This window comes from Oncorhynchus mykiss, chromosome 1 (genome assembly GCF_057628025.1).
Source record: "Oncorhynchus mykiss isolate SJ-2025 chromosome 1, ASM5762802v1, whole genome shotgun sequence".
In the NCBI taxonomy this organism is placed as follows: Eukaryota; Metazoa; Chordata; class Actinopteri; order Salmoniformes; family Salmonidae; genus Oncorhynchus; species Oncorhynchus mykiss.
The window spans coordinates 36022562-36043650 of NC_143022.1; the positions used below are offsets into that span (position 1 = coordinate 36022562).

The following is a 21089-nucleotide window of genomic DNA, read 5'->3' on the forward strand; positions in this document are numbered from 1 at the left end:
TCATTTCCATATTATCATTTTGTTTCTTAAAATTATTGTGACATTTTTAATCGGCAGGGTAGCCTAGTGGTTAGAGCGTTGGACTAGTAACCGGAAGGTTGCAAGTTCAAACCCCCGAGCTGACAAGGTACAAAATCTGTCGTTCTGCCCCTGAACATGCAGTTAACCCACTGTTCCTAGGCCGTCATTGAAAATAAGAATTTGTGCTTAACTGACTTGCCTAGTAAAAGAAAGGTACAAAAAAAGAAATCATACAAATCTGAAGTAAAATGATACAAATATAAAAGTTCAAATTAAACTATGGCGAAAGCACTAGCCTCTGCCATATGGAAACATTGATATTATATGATCCATTGGCGGCTAAAGAAATGAGAGTTTAGAACTCAGAGATAGCCTATAGGCCAATGCAGCAGCAGGCCTATAACTTCCATTGTCAACTAAATAAAATACATAAAGCCGACAAATAAAAACAGTAGAAAATATCCTGATGAAAACTCTGGTTCTTTCAATCTCACTCCTCCTGTCTACAATGTGATTTTCAGGATTTTTTTTTTTTTTCATTTTTTTCTGTCATAGTTGAAGTGTACCTATGATGAAAATTACAGGCCTCTCTCATCTTTTTATGTGGGAGAACTTGCACAATTGGTGGCTGACTAAATACTTTTTTGCCCCACTGTAGATGGGATCATCAGATCATGATATTTTGTTCTTTCACACTGAGGCTTGGTGATTATCGAGGCCGTGAGTGTTGGAAAGATTTTTCAAATACTGAGTAACTATCATTCGCAATGGCTTCATTGACTTGTGTGAGGCAAAGAAAAATGAAAGATTCTCTAGTCTGATGAAACCAAGATTGAACTCTTTGGCCTGAATGCTAAGCGTCACGTCTGGAAGAAACCTGGCACCATCCCTACGGTGAAGCATAGTGGTGGCAGCATCATGCTGTCGGGATGTTTTTCAACAGCAGGGACTGGGAGACTAGTCAGGATCGAGGGAAAGATCAACGGAGCAAAGTATAGAGTGATTCTTGATGAAAACCTGCTCCAGAGCGCTCTGGCCCTCCGACTGGGGCGTAGGTTCACCTTCCAACAGGATAACGACCCTAAGCACACAGCCAAGACAACACAGGAGTGGCTTCGGGACAAGTCTCTGAATGTCCTTGAGTGGCCCAGCCAGAGCCCGGACTTAAACCCGATTGAACATCTCTGGAGAGACTTGAAAATAGCTGTGCAGCGACGCTCCCCATCCAACCTGACTGAGCTTAAAACTTCTTAGGGCTGAAATCCCATTAACGGGATGATATGACAACAGCCAGTGAAAGTGCAGGGCGCCAAATTCAAAACAACAGAAATCTCATAATTAAAATTCCTCAAACATACATTTATCTTATACCGTTTTAAAGGTCATCTTGTTGTTAATCCCACCACAGTGTCCGATTTCAAATAGGCTTTACAGCAAATGCACCACAAACGATTATGTTAGGTCACCACCAAGCCACAGAAAAACACAGCCATTTTTCCAGCCAAAGAGAGGAGTCACAAAAATCAGAAATAGAGATACAATTATTCACTAGCCTTTGATGATCTTCATCAGATGACACTCATAGGACTTCATGTTACACAATACATGTATGTTTTGTTTGATAAAGTTCATATTTATATAAAAAAATTGGAGTTTACATTGGCGCGTTCACTAGTTCCAAAAACATCCAGTGATTTTGCATAGCCACATCGATTCAACAGAAATACTCATCATAAATGTAGATGAAAATACAAGTTATACACATTCAATTATAGATATACCTCTCCTTAACACAACCGCTGTGTCAAATTTCAAAAAAACTTTACGGAAAAAGCAAACCATGCAATAATCTGAGACGGCACTCAGAAAAATAATACAATTATCCGCCATGTTGGAGTCAACAGAAACCAGAAATCACATTACAAATATTCCCTTACCTTTGATGATCTTCATCAGAATGCGCTCCCAGGAATCCTAGTTCCACAATAAATGCTTGATTTGTTCGATAATGTCCATTACTTATGTCCAAGTAGCAACTTTTGTTAGGGCTTAGGTATAGAAATCCAGACGCTTGTGCAGGTCCCACATAACTTCGGACAATAACTTCAAAAAGTTATATTACAGGTCGAATAAACATTTCAAACTAAGTATAGAATCAATCTTTAGGATGTTTTTATCATAAATCTTCAATAAGGTTCCAACCGGAGAATTCCTTTGTGTATAGAGAAGCCATGGAACGCAGGTCGATATCATGTGAAATGCGCATGACCAGGAAATGGCTCTCTGCCAGTAACCTGACTCATTCAGCTCTTATTCAGCCCCACAACACAGTAGAAACCTCATTCAAGTTTCTAGAGACGGTTGACATCTAGTGAAAGCCCTAGGAAGTGCACCTTTATCCATATCCCACTGTGAATTCAATAGGGGCTGGGTTGAAAATCGACCAACCTCAGATTTCTCACTTCCTGTTTGGATTTCTTCTCAGGTTTTTGCCTGCCATTTGAGTTCTGTTATACTCACAGATATCATTCAAACAGTTTTAGAAACTTCAGAGTGTTTTCTATCCAATACTAATAATATTGTGCATATATTAGTAACTGGGACTGAGGAGCAGGCCATTTATTCTGGGCACCTTCTCTCTTCTGGCTACACCTTGGTGCTAGAGGATGCTGTAGAGAATACTGTAGATCTTCATTGCAGTGTGTTTTAATCAGGTATTTTGGGACTTGAATATATTTAGTATGGTTTTATCTAAAAAATAACATTTTGACGTTTCATTATTTGTAATATTTCTGAAATTCACTGAGTATGGTGGTCCTTCCTTTCCTCCTCTGACTGAGGCTACAAGAGAAAGCGACAGAAGGGGACGCTGGCCCTTTAACAACAACCAAAGAAGTAGGCTATCACATACATGTTTGTTTGTTTGTGATAATGTGTGATAGAGAATTCTCTTTCGGGATGATGTTAAAGCAGCCATCCCACCAGTATCAGTGCTCGCTGTCCATTCATCCGTTTGTTAATTTAGCCTATGTTGTCTATTTATTTATAAAACTAGATTATCTATTTCATTACTATCACGCGCTCTGTCGTTGTCTAGAGAGATTACGTTATTTCATTGCCTATACATTACGTAATGCAACGGTGGCTGGGGAATCCCAATACTGATTGATATTAAATAGGCTACAGAATGTTCATTCATTCAAGCATAGAGTTTTTAACTTCTTCTGTTAATAGCCGAATCTGTTCATAATATAGTTTACGTCTGTCATATTATGTGGCTTTTTAAATACAGGTTGTGGTGTTACGTTAAATGAAGAAACGATAGAGTGAGAGACATTCAGAGAAAGAAGAGGACACGACAGACCGACAGCCGTTTGGTCTCGCTCTGGGGGTCGACCGCTACACGTGCACGAGAAGCGGCAGAGCAGCGGCAGAGAAAGAGTGAGCGGAGAACGGATTCCTCTTTGTGTACTCCATAATTATTATTAGTAGGCTAGTAATCCTACAATTGTCGTTTGGTGGGTTCGTCATTAATAACAGTTTAAACTATAGGGAGAGTAGAGGAGAACTGTGCCACTGTAATCGCTATGGCCGCTCTATCAGGAGGAGAAATGTGCGTCAAATACCTGATGTTCGCTTTCAACCTCATCTTCTGGGTGAGTCACTACTTATGCTATTAAAGGGACTGTGTGTTTGTGTGTGTGTGTGTGTTGTTTTGGCTGGCAGACAACAGCAGGTTTAGATTCATATAAATGATAGCCTCTTTGTAAGGGTTTATTCCACACATGTAGGGTAGAGGTAGTGTAGAGCCAGAGGAGGAAGATTCCCCAGTGAATCTGTCTGGTTCCTCTCCAGGTTTCTTTCATCTTCAATTAAAGTTATATGTGCATTGTAAAGGGGTTGGCGATAATTTGACAGTAGCTTACAGGCAGTTTGTGGCAAGTATAATTCTGTATTTCATATTACAGTACACCTACTGTAATTATAAATACGGGTTCAAAGCAAGTACTGAAACTATTATACTGTAAAAGTAAAAGCTACCGTAATCGGAATAAATTAATGTATGAATGGATGAATTAATTAAATTCATTGAGGGGAGGAGTTTGTATTTCACAGTATTTTACTGTAATTACAAGGGATTGGTGCAAGCAGGTTGGCTGTTAGGTAAAGTGTTTACAAAAAGTGTTAATAAGCCAGATACAACAATACCATGCTCCCACTTGTGGCAAAAAGGTTTTGGGAAGTCCAAAAAATATGATACGGTACTGTATTATGTGGGGTGTAATTACAGTACCATTCGAAATACAGCAATTCTTTCCCTGCCCACAAACTTTGCCCACAATGCACCATCATTTACATTATTTAAACCATTTCAGAGTATTTTACTGTTGGTAATACAAAAAATGACATATAATTTACCGTTTTCAGTTAGTGTGTGTGTTTGTGTGTGTGCATGTGTGTATCTGTCTGAGGGGGGTTGTCAGTATCTGCTTGGGGAAAGTGGAACAGTGATTTAGCTGGCCATGACTGGACTAAGAAGTGGCCTCTTGTTGGTGAACGGTGAAATAATCTCACACACAAACACACACTGGCCAAATAATCCCTGGTGGCCGAGTGACCCAGTGTGCACAGCATTTCAATAACTCAGTGTTTGTATGTGTGTGTGTGATATTGTGTGTTTGTGTGTTGTATTTTGTGTTGTGTCTTGGTGGGGTGTGTGACGACGTGTGACGCGTATAGCCCCAATGCAGATGAAAGAACAGAGCTCCCCTTGTTGCATGATTCAGAACATGTGTCCATGATTGTAGGTAGCTACAGTATCTATGGTTGGGTGTGTGTGTTAGATTCTGCAGCTGGTGAGGGTGTATAAGCAGTAGTGTAGTTGTGTAGTGCGAGCAGCATGATTAGATTAAACAAATTAACTCAATCACTTACAGAATAGACCAACGCAATCATTCACAGAGTAAACCAATTCAATCATTCACAGAGTAGAACTCAGGTTATCTGCGCTATCCTCCCTCCCCCAGCCCACCTCCTCTACCTTTCTGATCAGGTGACTCCAGGGCGTGACAGTTACTCCCAACTGCTTTCTCTTTGTATCACTCTATGCTCTCTTCATCTCTCCTCTTGCTTTATCCCTGTCACGCTCTGCGATACTGTCTAGGGAAATAGGAGAGAAGTGTTAATGAGTTAGTTATTGCTCTGTTACACACAGAGATCACGTTAGCAACATGGAAGTGTTTGGAAGGATCAGGTGTGTGAAGTACCTCATGTTTATCTTCAACTTCTTCTTCTTCTTCTTCTACTTTAGTTAGATTGTGTGCGTGTGTGAGTGCGTTTGTGTGTGTGTGGTGAATGTTCCCTTCCTCTTTAACTAGGCCATTTTTTCCGAACTGAGAACAAGGCATGAGTAATCTACCCCGACTCACTGAGCTTATCTGGCCTCGTTAGGTTTGGTCTGATCAGACATGTTGTCCCCACTGCAGAACACGCACACACACACACAGACATACACACCATGGAGCAGAACACCATTCTACATCAAGGTTCTTTGCTAAAGTGAATAATTAATTAGACTGAGGAAGTGGTTTGAGGAATGTGTGTCTGTGGTGGCGGCTCTGGTGGTAAGTCTGTAGCAGAATTTATACTGTATGAAGGAATCAGGCCGATGACCTCCTCTTCTTCTTTCCTCTGTGTGTTAGCTTACCCCCAAGTCACACACAAGCATAACCTGACATATCCCCGTTTCTCAACATGTCCCTACCTGCTCTCTCATCTGGTTTTCCATGCCCTGGGGTAGGTGTGTGTGTATGATATCTAATATTTTGTGTCTGTATGTGGTAGCTTGCAGGTACAGGAGTGCTGGCTATAGGGTTGTGGTTGAGGTTTGACCCAAAGACCAGAGGACTGTTTGAAGGAACAGAATCTCCCTATGTCTTCTTCACAGGTAATGCAAACACTCACATGCAAGCACGCATGCACTCACACATATACTGAACACAAATATAAACGCAACATGCAACATTTTGAAAGATTTTAATGAGTTACAGTTCATATAAGGAAATTAGTCAATTGAAATAAATTCATTAGGCCTGAATCTATGGATTTCACATGACTGGGCAGGGGTGCAGCCATGGGGTACCCAGGCCCAGCCAAACAGAATGAGTTTATTACAGACAAAAATACTCCTCTTGATATGCCACACCTGTCAGGTGGATGGATTATCATGGCAAAGGAAAAATGCGCACTAACAGGGATGTAAACAAAATTTGTGCAAAAACATAGAGAGAATAATCTTTTTGTGCGTATGGAAAATGTATGGGATTTGTTTTATTTCAGCTCAGGAAACATGGGACCAACACTTTTCATGTTTTGTTTATATATTTTTTCTCTGTACACAATCAAATATCTCTGCAGAGTCTCTGATGTTGTTGGTGGTTGCGTGTGTAGGTGTGTATATCCTGATAATAGCAGGGTTGTTGATGATGGTGGTGGGGTTCCTGGGATGCTGTGGTGCGATTCAGGAGTCTCCCTGTATGCTGGGGCTGGTGAGTTATACCTCCTCTCCTCTTTTTCTTTCCCTTTGGTATTCAGTTGGTCTGTTATGGGGCTGGTACTCAGATACTATGTAACTCTTTGTTTCAGTATAAAACTGTTTACAGAACAGATTCAAGGCCAGAACTCAGTATCTGTCCGTCCGTCCGTCCGTATAGACTATGCGTAAAATAGTACATTTAAAACGGGACACTAAAATTAGTATGATACGTTACGGTTGGTATGGTTACATAAGACAGGTGGTTACTTAAGGCAAAAACGAAAGTAGGGTTGTTGGTTGGGGTGGATGGGTGGCAGTATAAAGCAAACGTCTAGCAACCCCAAGGTTGCGAGTTTGAATCTCCTCAAGGACAACTTTAGCATTTTAGCTAATGAGGAACTTTTCAACTACTTACACATTTTTAGATACTTTGCAACTACTTAGCATGTTATCTAACCCTTCCCCTAACCCTACCCGTAATCATTTTAGCTAACCCTTACCCTCACCTCTAACCCCTAGCTTAGCTAATGATAGCCACTAGCTAACTTTAGCAACCTAGCTAGAATTTGTAACATTTCATAAGTTTAGCAAATTCGTAACATATTGTACGTTTTACAATTTCGTAACATATAATACGAATTGTAATTCGGAACATTTCATACGAAATGGGTGATGGACATCCACAAATTATTACATACGATACGCAACATATCATACTAAATGGAGTGTCTCTGATTTACATACAGGATAATATGAACTGCACTGAGACCAGGTTGGTCCCTCTCTCTCTGTATCTCTCTGTCTCTCTCGATTTCTCTCTCTCGTGTGTGTGTCCTAAGTCCCTTCTGACCGGGGAGTGCTTTGTGTCAAAGGGCACTTGTCAAATGAAATACACAGTGGTTCATGTGCATATTGGTCTCTTGCAGTTCTTCTTCTTCCTCCTCATCATATTTGCCATTGAGGTCGCCGCTGGAATCTGGTGTTTTTCCAACCAAAGCAAGGTCCCAAAACATATTACATCCCCTTTTCTGTGTTACATTAAAGCCCTTCCCCTGCTATTATCTGTGTTACATTAAATGCCTTTCCTTTCTTTCTGTCACATTGCAACCCTTCCCCTACAGGTGGTTGATGACATCACTCAATTCTACATGGAGACATATCAGAACTACCAGAACACTCGACAGGACACACTGAGGGAGACACTCCGTCTCATACAGACTGGGGTAATCATGTGTTTAATTTGTGTGCAGCCATGTTTGGGGGGTTGGGAGCAGAGACAATACATATTTCCAGATAAAAACAGATGGACACCTAAATGACCATTCAACCTTATTTGTTACAGTTGGACTGCTGTGGTACAGGTTCCGTTGTGGACTCTGCCAAAGACACCTGTCCCCCAAGAGACGGGCTGGATAGCCTCATCACCAAGGTAACCAACCCCCTGCTCTGTGATTGTGTTTGTGTTCAGGTGTTCCTTTTTCTGTATCTCTACAGTCCCTCCTTCTGTATCTTTACAGCCCCTCCTGATTTGGCCTCGTTTTTGAGCTTGGTCATTAATAAATGCAGCGGCTATTACTGAAGCAAAACGAGAGTTGTCTTGAGGGGGTGGTTTAATGCAGGCATCTCTTGTGTATGTGATCACACGTGGCAAGTGTTTATACAGTCACTCTGCCAAAACAGTACACAGTTACAGTCACTCACCCTTCTAGATAACTTGAAGCAGTCTTAACAGTTCTTGCATCTTGAAGTCGCCTAGGCTAGCTAGTGCTAGCCAAGTTCTTTCGCCAATTAGCTTCAGCCGGTTGGTGTGTGACCGTGGTAAAGTTGGTTTGACATTGGGTAGCCTATCTCTGAGGCTAGTTAGGGACCGTCAATAAATTACACAATGTAAATGGGACAGTAATGCTTTCAATATTTGTAAATGCATGTTTTACATTTATAGTTGGTTTGAGGTTTTTAAAATATAGACATTTGGAGCTATTGACATTGTCCTATGTACATTGTGTATTTGACTGATGGTCCCTAACTAGCCCTGTATAATGTCAAATCAAATTGAGCAAGGCCATTGGGCCAGCTGTTGGCAGGATTAAAATAAACTCAACCCAAGGAAATCTGTTACAGTACCCTTCATTCTGTGACAGACATTTTTTATTATCATCTTTCACATTTCAGTTTTGGACAAGACTGACCCAAATTATTACTTTTAAACTTTGTAGTACATTTTGTCACTCAAATAAATGGTTTCGACTCACATAGATGCCACATTTTCAAAATGAAAAGTTGCTTTTTTTTAGGGGCATTCACTCTTTATTATGTGTGTGTGTGTTGCAGAGCTGTCCTGATGCTATAGATGAATTGTTTGACTCCAAGCTGCACATCATAGGAGGAGTGGGCATCGCCACTGGAGTTATCATGGTGAGACACACACACACACACACAGTACAACGGAAGACCATTTTATCCAACTACGCTCCATTACAGATAGATAGGTTGACAGAGAGACTTCCCTACAGTAAAGAACTCTTCATTTACTCTGCATTTCCCATTATATTCCACAGATGTTTGGGATGATCTTCAGCATGCTGCTCTGCTGTGCCATCAGGAAGTCACGGGAGATTGTCTGAGGATGTCATCGTTACCATGACGGTGGCCGTTAATGTTGCATGATGTCATTCCTAGTCACATGAATTCTGTCAACCAATAGAGAGGCTGTGTCTTGAGAACAGTCGGCCTGAGTGCTAGCAGCTGTTCAGGTCCACTGGCCAACCAACTGCCATTTAGTTAGAGCCGCTAACCTCTGTAACAAGGATCTGCTACACCTGGTTCACCTGGCATTAAGTGTGCAAGCGTTGCAAAATAAATATAAACATGCATGTTATTCAGTAATTTCATCCAAACTGCTTGCACGTATCAACTGGCGTCTGTGTATCCAGGCACTAAAATAGAACTTGGTTCTATTTTAGATGCTTGATGCTGCAAGATCCTCCTCTCCCATCTATTCATTAGTTTTTACGAGCATACTAACCCACGTGGGTGATTGAAAGATGAGGTCCACACTCCAGTCCAGTTGGTGGCAGTAATGCACATTGAAGTTGGTTGCCAACCGCCATATAAAATCCACAGAAGAAGAAGGACTATGAATGAGGAGAGATTAATCAAAGAAAACTAACTAAGAACTAACTAGGTTTTCCTTTATATGAGTGGATTAATTGTCGAAGTAGAGAACACACAACTTTGTATGACTCAAAATGGGTAAAAATTCTACAAAGATCCAGTCCCATAATTACTATAGTTGGTGGACAGATGGTTTTGGTATTTTAACGCGTCTGGTAGGGATAGACAAAATCAATGTTGAGCCGGTTTGGTCAGCATGTAATCACAGCGCTGCACAAATCACCTTGGCTGTGTTTGCACAATTCTGATCTTTTTATCACTCATTTGTTTTTTGACCAATCAGACCAAAAATATCTAATGTCATGAAGTGATCTAGATTAGCTAATCTGCACAGTGCTTTTCTCAGGCTGATCCTCTTGAACACAGTGAATCTGCCCAGTGCACAGGTTGACCCTCCTAAATCATCATGATGATAACATCAACAACATGCATGCCAGTCTTTCCTGGTTGACTACAACTCATCCTCTCCGTCTCTTTCTCTACCCAATTTGAAAATGCCTTGAAGTCTCTGACTGTTTTTATCTAGGTGAGTTGTAGTCAGTTTTACAGCATATCTAGGTCTCTCCTAGATAAGAAACTTTTATAACACCCTTGCCATCTTACACAAAACAAATTAGCCAAATAAAATGTAACATCTGATCTTCATTCTGTGTGTATTCTGATCTTCATCCTGTGTGTATGTAATGAGTAAGAGAGGAAAACATGTCTGTCAGCCTCCACAGCTTCCTGCCACTGGAAAAGAACAACCTGAAAAAAAAAATCTGTTTCTGTCTTTCTCTCTCTCTGTCTCTATCTATCTCTGTCTCTCTCTACCTCTCTCTACCTATCTCTCTACCTCTCTCTCTCTACCTCTCTCTCTACCTCTCTTTCTCTACCTCTCTATCTCTCTACCTCTCTCTCTCTCTACCTCTCTCTCTCTCTACCTCTCTCTCTCTCTCTCTCTCTCTCTCTACCTCTCTCTCTCTACCTCTCTCTCTTTCTACCTCTCTCTGTCTCTCTCTACCTCTCTCTCTCTACCTCTCTCTCTATCTCTCTACCTCTCTCTCTCTCTCTAACTCTCTCTCTCTACCTCTCTCTCTCTCTATCTCTCTCTCTCTCTCTACCTCTCTCTCTCTACCTCTCTCTGTCTCTCTCTACCTCTCTCTCTCTACCTCTCTCTCTACCTCTCTCTCTCTACCTCTCTCTCTCTACCTCTCTCTCTCTCTACCTCTCTCTCTCTCTACCTCTCTCTCTCTCTCTCTACCTCTCTCTCTATCTCTCTCTCTATCTCTCTACCTCTCTCTCTCTACCTCTCTCTCTACCTCTCTCTCTCTCTACCTCTCTCTCTATCTATCTCTCTCTCTCTACCTCTCTCTACCTATCTCTCTACCTCTCTCTCTACCTCTCTCTCTACCTCTCTCTCTCTCTACCTCTCTCTCTCTCTCTCTCTCTCTACCTCTCTCTCTCTCTCTCTACCTCTCTCTCTCTCTCTCTCTAACTCTCTCTCTCTCTACCTCTCTCTCTCTCTCTACCTCTCTCTCTCTCTCTCTCTCTCTCTCTCTCTCTACCTCTCTCTCTCTACCTCTCTCTCTACCTCTCTCTCTACCTCTCTCTCTACCTCTCTCTCTACCCCTCTCTCTCTCTCTCGCTCTCTCTACCTCTCTCTCTACCTCTCTCTCTACCTCTCTCTCTACCTCTCTCTCTACCTCTCTCTCTCTCTACCTCTCTCTCTCTCTCTCTCTACCTCTCTCTCTCTCTACCTCTACACACACGTCATAAAAGGCTAATTTAAGCTGTATTTTAGGGAATGTTACAGTTTTTCTCAATTGCTAAAACACAATTTCTGAAACTTGCTCCATTTCCTGAAAACATTAAATACAAAACCTAATCTTCAAGCACTATTTACATAACATCTGACTCCTCTTGCAAAAATGAAACATTCGCCTCAAAACAGTTTTACCTGTGTTCAAAATCAAACACTGCTCTCAAATCATAAACAAAGTGATCAAAATGATATAGCAGTCAGTAAACAATACACCGAAAAATAGAAAACACATTGTTCAAAACATACAATTCTCAGGGAGAAGTACATTTTTAATCTAAAAAAAATATTCATATTTTTCCATCATTGTCTTATGATGAACGAAAACATGTTCTATCATAGTAGCTCAAAATGTATCAGAAATTACAACCAGTCAATCTATTGAGCAGTCAGTACTGTTAATAAATGGAAAGCACAATGTTCAGGGCCATACAATTTGTCCATTGTACAGTATACAGCATACTGCACTACAGTATCCATTCTCAGACTTTCTCCTTCCCACCTTCAACAACCTGTTTGCTTTCTGAACTGGCTTATATTGGTTGTGTTGCATCATTTGAAACAGGTTGAATCAATTTTGAGTGGTTGTGTTCAATCAATGACATATGTTCTCTATTTGTATTTGATTGTTGCCACTTGTGTTTACCAGTATGGATAACATGTGCATTAGAGTGCAGAATGTGTTTTGAGAATGTGTTTAGAGTTTTGCTGAAAAGTCTGAGATCTGCAAATTGTGTTTTACCATGTGAAATGGTTTAAGGTATTGACAACAGACTGCATAATTAGCTAAATGAGTCCAGGCAACTGAGAACTTTGTTCAGCCAATGGGCTTTAGTGTTTTAGCAATTGAGAAAGACTGTAACCGAATGTAGACCTGTTATTATTAGTGTCATTCTATGAAACTGGTGGCTTTTTGAAGAACCAACTTTTACACATTTGTTTTGCTTTTTTAAAAATCAAAACTTATAGTGAGATAATAGTTAACCCCTTAACATTATAAATCAACATAAATGGCATCTTAACATATTTTTATATTTTTACGACGTTACATAAAAAAAGCTTGCGCTGCCGTCTTGTCACTGGTGTTACCTATATTTTACACGACTATTCAGGCTTTCTAGAATGTAATTTCAGACTTGAATTTGCATATAAAATCAAAGACAAAAGGTTAATTACATTTCTAATAAATTGTTTGGATTAGTAATAATTTACTTTAAACGTGCATGTGTAAAGTTCTATTGTCTGACATTTTTCCATTTATACTATTGTTGTTTTTTTGTTGTTGAATGATCATATCCTTAAAATGTTTACTAATTCATGTAGTAACAGTTAGGTAGACACAAAAGCCATATTCAATTAAATTGGTTAACTCTGATGCCAGAACACCAATATGCCATACGGTAACACCAGTGACACAATGTAACACCAGTGACACAATGTAACACCAGTGACACAATGTAACACCAGTGACACAATGTAACACCAGTGGCAATGTGAAACCAATGACAAAATTAAGATTGTTTAAAAAAAAGTTATCAATTTATTTGTAATATTTTTTATGAAAAATAATATCAGATTTCATAAGATTTTATTAATAATAAAACACTTAAATTACCCCCCCCCCCCCCCCTCCTGGTGAAAGCCACAATTTTTGTAGATTGCAAGGTGTGGAAAAACAATATTGGGTCAAAGGAAAACGCACAATAGCTTACTTACTATGATGTAGCCTTCGATCACGGTTAAATGCAAAGGTACATGTATTGATATTTATTTTAGGTGAAACCTTAGCTTCTCATCCTGGAGCACAAGACTGAATTAGACGAACTCAAGCTTTTCATTGACAATGCATTCTTCAGGGTCATTGGGGGAATGGACAGCATCACCGGCACCGATATCTCCATGGACAGTACCATGTCAATAGAACAAGCTTCTCGAGATGAAGAAACTCATCTACAGACTTGGAATTACATCCAGTTGAAACTTATGTACTACAGTCCAATCAACAAGAAATGATTGATGCTAGAAGTTATGCATAAAGGTCTTTGACCTAAAAGCCAGTCTGGAATTCAGCCAGGTCCAAATAAAAGACTTGATCAAAGACAGCCAACAGCTCAAAGGTAACGTCAAAACATTCACAACTACCATTAATTCATCGTCAAGTGACAATGAAATGCTCGAAGAGACTTGATTAGACCTAGAGTCCCGTTCGATGAGAGAGAACCTGGTTTTCACAGGTCTTTCTGAGAATGATGAAAATGCTAAGGAAATTGTTAGACTTCATATGACCAAAACTACATAGCAGATGAGGCATAAACATTTTTGGAGACCGAGTCCATGGAATGGGAGGCTTGGGAGTCAAAAGACCTGGTGCTCCTCTCTTCATCGTGGCCAAATTCGGTCATTACAAGGAAAAAGTGCCGGTTAAATCCAAGAGTTGAGAATTATAATGGACAAACTTTGGGCTTAATGACCAGTTTCCTAAATAAATCATAAATAACCAAATGCTTAAGGAAAATAGATGAACTGGCTTTGTGCCTATATTGTTGTTAACACTTTGAAAAGGAATGTGGATGCTACCATGATTATGGATAATCTTGAATGAATTGTGACTAATGACAACTGAGAAAAGTACAGACGCACAAATATCATATCCCCCCTAAAAATGCTAACCTCCAATGTTATTGTAATGGTGAGAGGTTAGCTTGTCTTGGGGGTATGATATTTGTGCATCTGTAACTTTCTCACTCATCATTATGTATGCCAAAAGAAGAAAACATGCTTAATTGTCCCAATAATTATGGAGGACACTGTATGTTACTGACGACCAGACATCCAAATATCTTGTTAAGCTTTCTATGAGACTATTTATGGCTACCCCTTCTATGAAGTTACATCCCAGCTATAGAAAAAAACGGTGCTTTCTCAACTAAGATGCCCCCAAAGCACCGTCTATGGTAAAAAACAAAATGACCAAGGTAATGCCAATTATAATTGTAATGGTCTTGCAAATTCTGCAAAAAGAAGAGGTGTTCACGTGGCTTCGAGATTTTATTTCTGTATAAAAATAAAAAAAACAGAACTCTATGTGTAACTCTGTGTTGTTGTCTGTTCACACTGCTATGCTTTATTTAACCAGGTAGGCTAGTTGAGAACAAGTTCTCGTTTACAACTGCGACCTGGCCAAGATCAAGCATAGCAGTGTGAACAGACAACAACACAGAGTTACACATGGAGTAAACAATAGACAAGTCAATAACAGAGTAGAAAAAAATAAAAAATAAAAAAAGAGTCTATATATACATTGTGTGCAAAAGGCATGGTGAATAATTAACATTTTGCAGATTAACACTGCAGTGATAAATGATCAGATGGTCATGTATAGGTAGAGATACTGGTTTGCAAAAGAGCAGAAAAGTAAATAAATATAAACAGTATGGGGATGAGGTAGGTACATTGGGTGGGCTATTTACCGATGGACTATGTACAGCTGCAGCGATCGGTTAGCTGCTCGGATAGCAGATGTTTGAAGTTGGTGAGGGAGATAAAAGTCTCCAACTTCAGCAATTTTTGCAATTCGTTCCAGTCACAGGCAGCAGAGAACTGGAACGAAAGGCAGCCAAATGAGGTGTTGGCTTTAGGGATGATCAGTGAGATACACCTGCTGGAGCGCGTGTTGCCATCGTGACCAGTGAACGGAGATAAGGCGGAGCTTTACCTAGCATGGACTTGTAGATGACCTGGAGCCAGTGGGTCTGGCGACGAATATGTAGCGAGGGCCAGCCGACTAGAGTATACAGGTCGCAGTGGTGGGTGGTATAAGGTGCTTTAGTAACAAAACGGATGGCACTGTGATAAACTGCATCCAGTTTGCTGTGTAGAGTATTGGAAGCTATTTTGTAGATGACATCGCCGAAGTCGAGGATCGGTAGGATAGCCAGTTTTACTAGGGTAAGTTTGGCTGCGTGAGTGAAGGAAGCTTTGTTGCGGAATAGAAAGCCGACTCTAGATTTGATTTTAGATTGGAGATGTTTGATATGAGTCTGGAAGGAGAGTTTACAGTCTAGCCAGACACCTAGGTATTTCTTTCTGTAATGATTAATGTAACAAACAATGATCAATTCATAATTGTTGGTGATTTTAATAGTGTGCAGAATAGAAATCCATATGGATTGGGGATTCATTTGTATAATTATCATCCAAAAGCACTTTCTGCAATCTCTGAATGAATGTCCACTTTAGATCTGATAGATGTTTGGAGATTAAAAACCCCTGATCTGACTAGATAGACGTGGCATAGAAATAGGCAAGCTAGTGGCATTGCCTACTTCCTTATCTCCTTCACTCTGGTCTCAAAGATATCACAGTCTACTATTGTTGACCGTTCATTGTCAAACCATGGACTTATTTATTAGTCTCTGACTACAGTAGAATATCCTAGAGGACCTGGTTATTGGAAACTCAATCAATCACTGCTAAAATATGAAGAATTTGTTAATGATTTTGCCAAAATAATGTGGGATTAGCTAATCCTCAGGTTGTCTGGGACACTTTCAAATGTGTATTCAGATGCCATTCAATCAAGTGGTCATCATGGGGGGCGGAGCTATATCTTAGAAGGGAAAATGAATTAACTGAAGAGCTAAATGACAAGCATAAACAAATTGAGTGGACTCTCCGATTGAAATGCTTATTCTGATCAAGAGTAGACAACATGAGTTTGAGAGTCTTTATGCAGATGGTATATTATTTATAAATCAAGGGTAGCTTCGATGGAAAAAGTGAAAAAGTGTTTCCTAGGTTGAACCAAAGGAATCAACATAATAAAAATGTCACAAAACTGCTTTCCTCTGAAGGGCTACATTTATTATCACTCCACCAGATATTGCAGGAGCAAGTACAATATTTCAGTATAACTTTTTATTTTTTACTTTTTTACTTTTTTTATTTTGAGGAGCAGCTATTATCAGAACATGACTGTAACATCTTAACCAGGTAACAGAAATACAAAAAAGCATCCCGGGGTTGATCGCTGAGGATGAACTACTAATGGAATTTAAGTATTTTCTAATTGGTAAATCTCTCGGCTTTAAACTGTACAGGGTATTTTTTTTAACAAAAGTCATAGAACCTTTGCTCATCTGCTTTAATTTTTTCTTTGAACAAGGGGAACTATCAACAACTTAAAGAGAGGGACTGATTACATTACTATTGAAGCAGGGAGCAAATGGCCAATATCCTACAGTGCAGTAGTATCTAACAATTCACAACAATACAAAGAAATCTAAAAGTAAAATAATGGAATTAAGAAATATATAAATATTAGATTGAGCAATGTCGGAATGGCATTGACTAAAATAGAGTATGTGAAATTATGTGAAATTATTTAAACATTATTAAAGTGACTAGTGTGCCATTATTAAAGTGGCCAGTGATTCCAAGTCTATGTATACAGGGCAGCAGCCTCTAAGGTGCAGGGTTAGATAAGCAGGTGGATGCTGGCTAGTGATGGCTATCCTCTAGTGACTCCCCATCCCGGGTCCGGGAGCGTACTCATCGACTGACACTAATTAGCATAACGCAACAGACATAAATATTCCTAGAAAATATTCCTATTCATGAAAATCACAAGTGAAATATATTGAGACACAGCTTAGCCTTTTGTTAATCAGCCTATCATCTCAGATGTTCTAAATATGCTTTACAGCCAAAGCAAGACAAACATTTGTGTAAGTTTATCGACGTGTACGCTGAAGAACTTGAAGCTTTACACCTTCTCCACTGAGGTCCAATCGATGTGGATTGGGGCGTGCTGTTTCCTGAAGTTCAAGATCAGCTCCTTTGTTTTGTTGACGTTGAGTGGGAAATAATTTTCCTGGCACCACTCTCCCAGGGCCATCACCTCCTCCCTGTGAGCTGTTTCGTCATTGTTGGTAATTTGGCCTCCTACTGTTGTGTCGTCTGCAAACTTGATGATTGAGTTGGAGGCATGCGTGGACATGCACTTATGGGTGAATAGGGAGTACTGAAGGGGGCTGAGCATGCACCCTTGTGGGGCCCCTGTGTTGAGGAGCAGTGAAGTGGTGTTGTTTCCTACCTTCACCTCCTGAGGGTGAACCGTCAGGAAGTCCAGGACCCAGTTGCACAGGGTGGGGTTCAGACCCAGGGTCCGAGCTTAATGATGGTGTTGAACGCTGATCTATAGTAAATTAATAGCATTCTTATATAGGTAATCCTCTTGTCCAGATGGGTTAGGGCAGTGTGCAGTGTGATGGTGATTGTGCCGTCTGTGGATCTATTGCTGTGGTAAACAAATTGAATTGTGTCTAGGGTGTCAGGTAAGGTAGAGGTGATATGATCCTTAACTACCCTCTCAAAGCACATCATGATGACAGAAGTGAGTGCTATGGGGTGATAGTCATTTGGTTCAGTTACCTTTGCTTCTTGGGTACTGGAACGATTGTGGACATCTTGAAGCAAGTGGGGACAGTAGACTGGGATAGGGAGAGACTGAATATGTCCATAAACACTCCAGCCAGCTGGTCTGTGCATGCACTAAGGACGCGACAAGGGATGCCATCTGGGCCGACTGCCTTGCGAGGGTTAACACGCTTAAATGTCTTACTCACGTCAGCCACGGAAAAGGAGAGCCCACATTCCTTGGTAGCTGGCCGCGTCAGTGGCACTGTGTTATTCTCAAAGCGGGCGAAGAAGGTGTTTCGCTGGTCTGGAAGATGTCGGTGTCCGCGACGTGGCTGTTTTTCCCTTTGTAGTCCATGATTGTCTGTAGACCCTGCCACAATCGTCTCATGTCTGAGCCTTTGAATTGTGACTCCACTTTGTCTCTGTAATGATGTATTGCCTGTTTTATGGAGGGAATAACTACACTGTATGTATTTGGCCATATTCTCAGTCACCTTGGCATGGTTAAATACGGTTATTTGTGTTTTCAGTTTTATGCGAATGCTGTCATTATCGATGGTTTCTGGTTTGGGTAGGTTTTAATAGTCACAGTTGGTACAACATCTCCTATACACTTCCTGATGAACTCAATCACCGTATCCGTGTATTTGATTTTGTGAGTTTGTGTGTTTCTGTGTGGCATAATTTGTGTGAAAATACACATATTTTTGTGCACCTTAATTAGTAGGAAAATGCATTTTGTGGGGGGGGGGGGCTGTCACGCCCTGACCTTAGAGAGCCTTTTTATGTCTCTATATGGTTCGGTCAGGGTGTGATTTGGGTGGGCATTCTATGTTCTGATTTCTATGTTTTGTGTTTCTATGTTTTGGCCAGGTATGGCTCTCAATCAGGGACAGCTGTCTATCGTTGTCTCTGATTGGGAATCATACTTAGGCAGCCTTTTTCCCTTTTGTTATTGTGGGAGGTTGTCTTTGTTAGTGGCACTGTAAGCGTCACGGTCGTTTTGTTGTTTCTTGTTTTTGTTGGCGACATTATAAATAAATAAATAAATGTGCGCTCACCACTTCTTCAGATGGTCGTGACAGGGGCAAACTTCTGAACAATCTTTTGAAAGTTATTGGAGCTATTGGAGCAATGCATTTTGGGCAATGGTATTGTACGCTGCATTTCCCCCCCCCCAAAAAAATGATTTATATAAAAACCTAACGTGTTAACAACCCAATATTGTTAATCAATCAGGTTGTCACCGAATTACTTATAATATAATAGTAGCCTTACATCTTTTGTATTTTTTATTAATTCAAATGCTGTTTTCTATACTTGTTTTTGCTTAGTACTTTGGGATGCTGGTGCTATGTCGGATTTTATGAGGGTTGACAGATTGGAATAAAAAGCTGTATTTGTTTTGTTTTTAGTGGCTTTGCTGACTGTATTCAATTGAGGAATGGAGAGGCATTTGGGGCTCCCGAGTGGCGCAGCGGTCTAAGGCACTGCATCTCAGTGCTAGAGGTGTCAATACAGACACACTGGTTCGGTTTCAGGCTTTATCACAACAGTATCACAACCCTGATTGGGAGTCTCAAAGGGCGGCACACAATTGGCCCAGTACCGTCTGGGTTTGGCTGGTGTAGGCCATCATTGTACATAAGAATTTGTTCTTAACTGACTTGTCTAGTTATATAAAGGTAAACAAAAAAAGGGAAATTAATTAATCAGTAGATGTGGGAAAACAGAAGATCTGCTTAAAAAATCGGTTTGGTTTAAATTTCCCTGGTGCAACTGCATGGTATTTACAACTACGAGTCTGGATTATGATCAATTAAACCATATCAATGCAGTTATCAGCTTAATGTAAAATAATGAATTATGTTGGCTTACAGTTATGGCACTTTCAAGGCTGTTTCATGATTATTTTTGCGGTCGTGTCAATCGTGTTATATACTCAGGCTATTGTAACAAGAAATATGCCAGCATTTTACTCTTACTGCCTCTGCCCAGAGGCCTACTAGGCTTTCATGGTAACAACCGTTAGAGTTCACTTTTCCACGTATGAGCCCCAGTTAGAGTCCCTATTGCAGCTTTCACTTTCTTCAGCTACATTGGTGGTAGCATTGGGATCACGTCCAGCTCACGTCTAGTTATGTGATCTAGAGGTGGGAAGCATTCTGTGCAATTACATTGATATATCTAGTGAACAATGGATAAGCAACAATGGGAGTGACGGATAGAAGTAGTTACTACAGGTGTAATCAAGCCTTACATCAAAGTTGCCTGAAGCTGAATGGAAAGTCCTATGCCCTGACCAGTTATTCAGAAGAAACTCCTCTGTGAACCACATCATATGGGCAGACAAATAACGTAAGATTGTTATGCAGCAAAACACAACTATCCTTTTTTAGGATGCAGACCAGTAATATGAATCACTGTTGATCCATCCTGTTCTGATCTAATGAGATGGATGTGGGATTTTCCTTTCCCTGTCATGAAGGACAAAGCTAGGCCCCTCTTGGTTCTCATTGGCGAAGACTGAACTCAAGTTAGGGGTTATATGTCCGACTGTCCTATACCACTATTCCTAACATCTTGTACCCCATAGGTTGTAAATAAACCCCTTTTTAAGGTGATATAACTTGTATCATTATTATAGGGCTGTGAAACCCATAACTGAATGGCTTCATTTTTCAACATTTATTTACAGAGAGCAATTTCCGTTTTATAACAGGTAGTATCCATTTATTTACAGTAGTGTGTTTATTAATTATTGCTTTCTTTAGTCGAAATACAGAATATGTATAAAAATGCCAAATATACTAAAAGCTAAATCAAGCAGAGATGTATGACTATTTAACCATGTTGACATTACTGAGACATGCTAAATATAAACATTTAACCAGTTAATGATAATGAATACATGACAACTAGATACAAATATTTTATTAAAAATAATTTACACAAAAGTGAAGTTGGCTATAACATGAGTACAAACAAAGTGAGTGTGTAAGTGTATTATGGTGTGTATTATAATTTCCAATCATAAAATGTATCCCCATTCCCCCATCAAATACATTCGTTGATACCACAAAAAATAATAATAATAATCTGTCTTTTTTCATCAATCTGGCAACACTCATAAAATTT

General features: G+C 40.0%; 1 protein-coding gene across 3 annotated transcripts; it reads left to right on the top strand.

Annotated features, from left to right (window-relative positions):
* Positions 1-2961: 2961 nt before the first annotated feature.
* Positions 2962-10375, top strand: LOC110521870 (CD9 antigen). Of its 3 annotated transcripts, none has more exons than XM_036976525.2 (8): positions 2962-3677; positions 5866-5968; positions 6472-6569; positions 7483-7557; positions 7678-7779; positions 7899-7985; positions 8888-8971; positions 9115-10375. In XM_036976525.2, exons 1-8 carry the CDS (start codon positions 3609-3611, stop codon positions 9178-9180), a joined length of 684 nt encoding a protein of 227 aa, XP_036832420.1. In that variant the 5' UTR covers positions 2962-3608; the 3' UTR covers positions 9181-10375. The 3 variants fall into 3 exon arrangements, with proteins under 3 accessions (XP_036832420.1, XP_090086185.1, XP_090086189.1); XM_090230059.1 differs by lacking the exon at positions 2962-3677 and adding an exon at positions 5151-5275; XM_090230063.1 differs by lacking the exon at positions 2962-3677 and adding an exon at positions 5495-5645.
* Positions 10376-21089: the final 10714 nt, after the last annotated feature.

Excerpts from the sequence above, each read along its gene's own strand:
- LOC110521870 (XM_036976525.2), top strand. The coding sequence starts at position 3,609 with ATGGCCGCTCTATCAGGAGGAGAAATGTGCGTCAAATACCTGATGTTC. Across the intron at positions 5,969-6,471 it reads TCCCTATGTCTTCTTCACAG|GTGTGTATATCCTGATAATA; the intron begins GTAATGCAAACA and ends TTGCGTGTGTAG. Across the intron at positions 6,570-7,482 it reads CTCCCTGTATGCTGGGGCTG|TTCTTCTTCTTCCTCCTCAT; the intron begins GTGAGTTATACC and ends GGTCTCTTGCAG.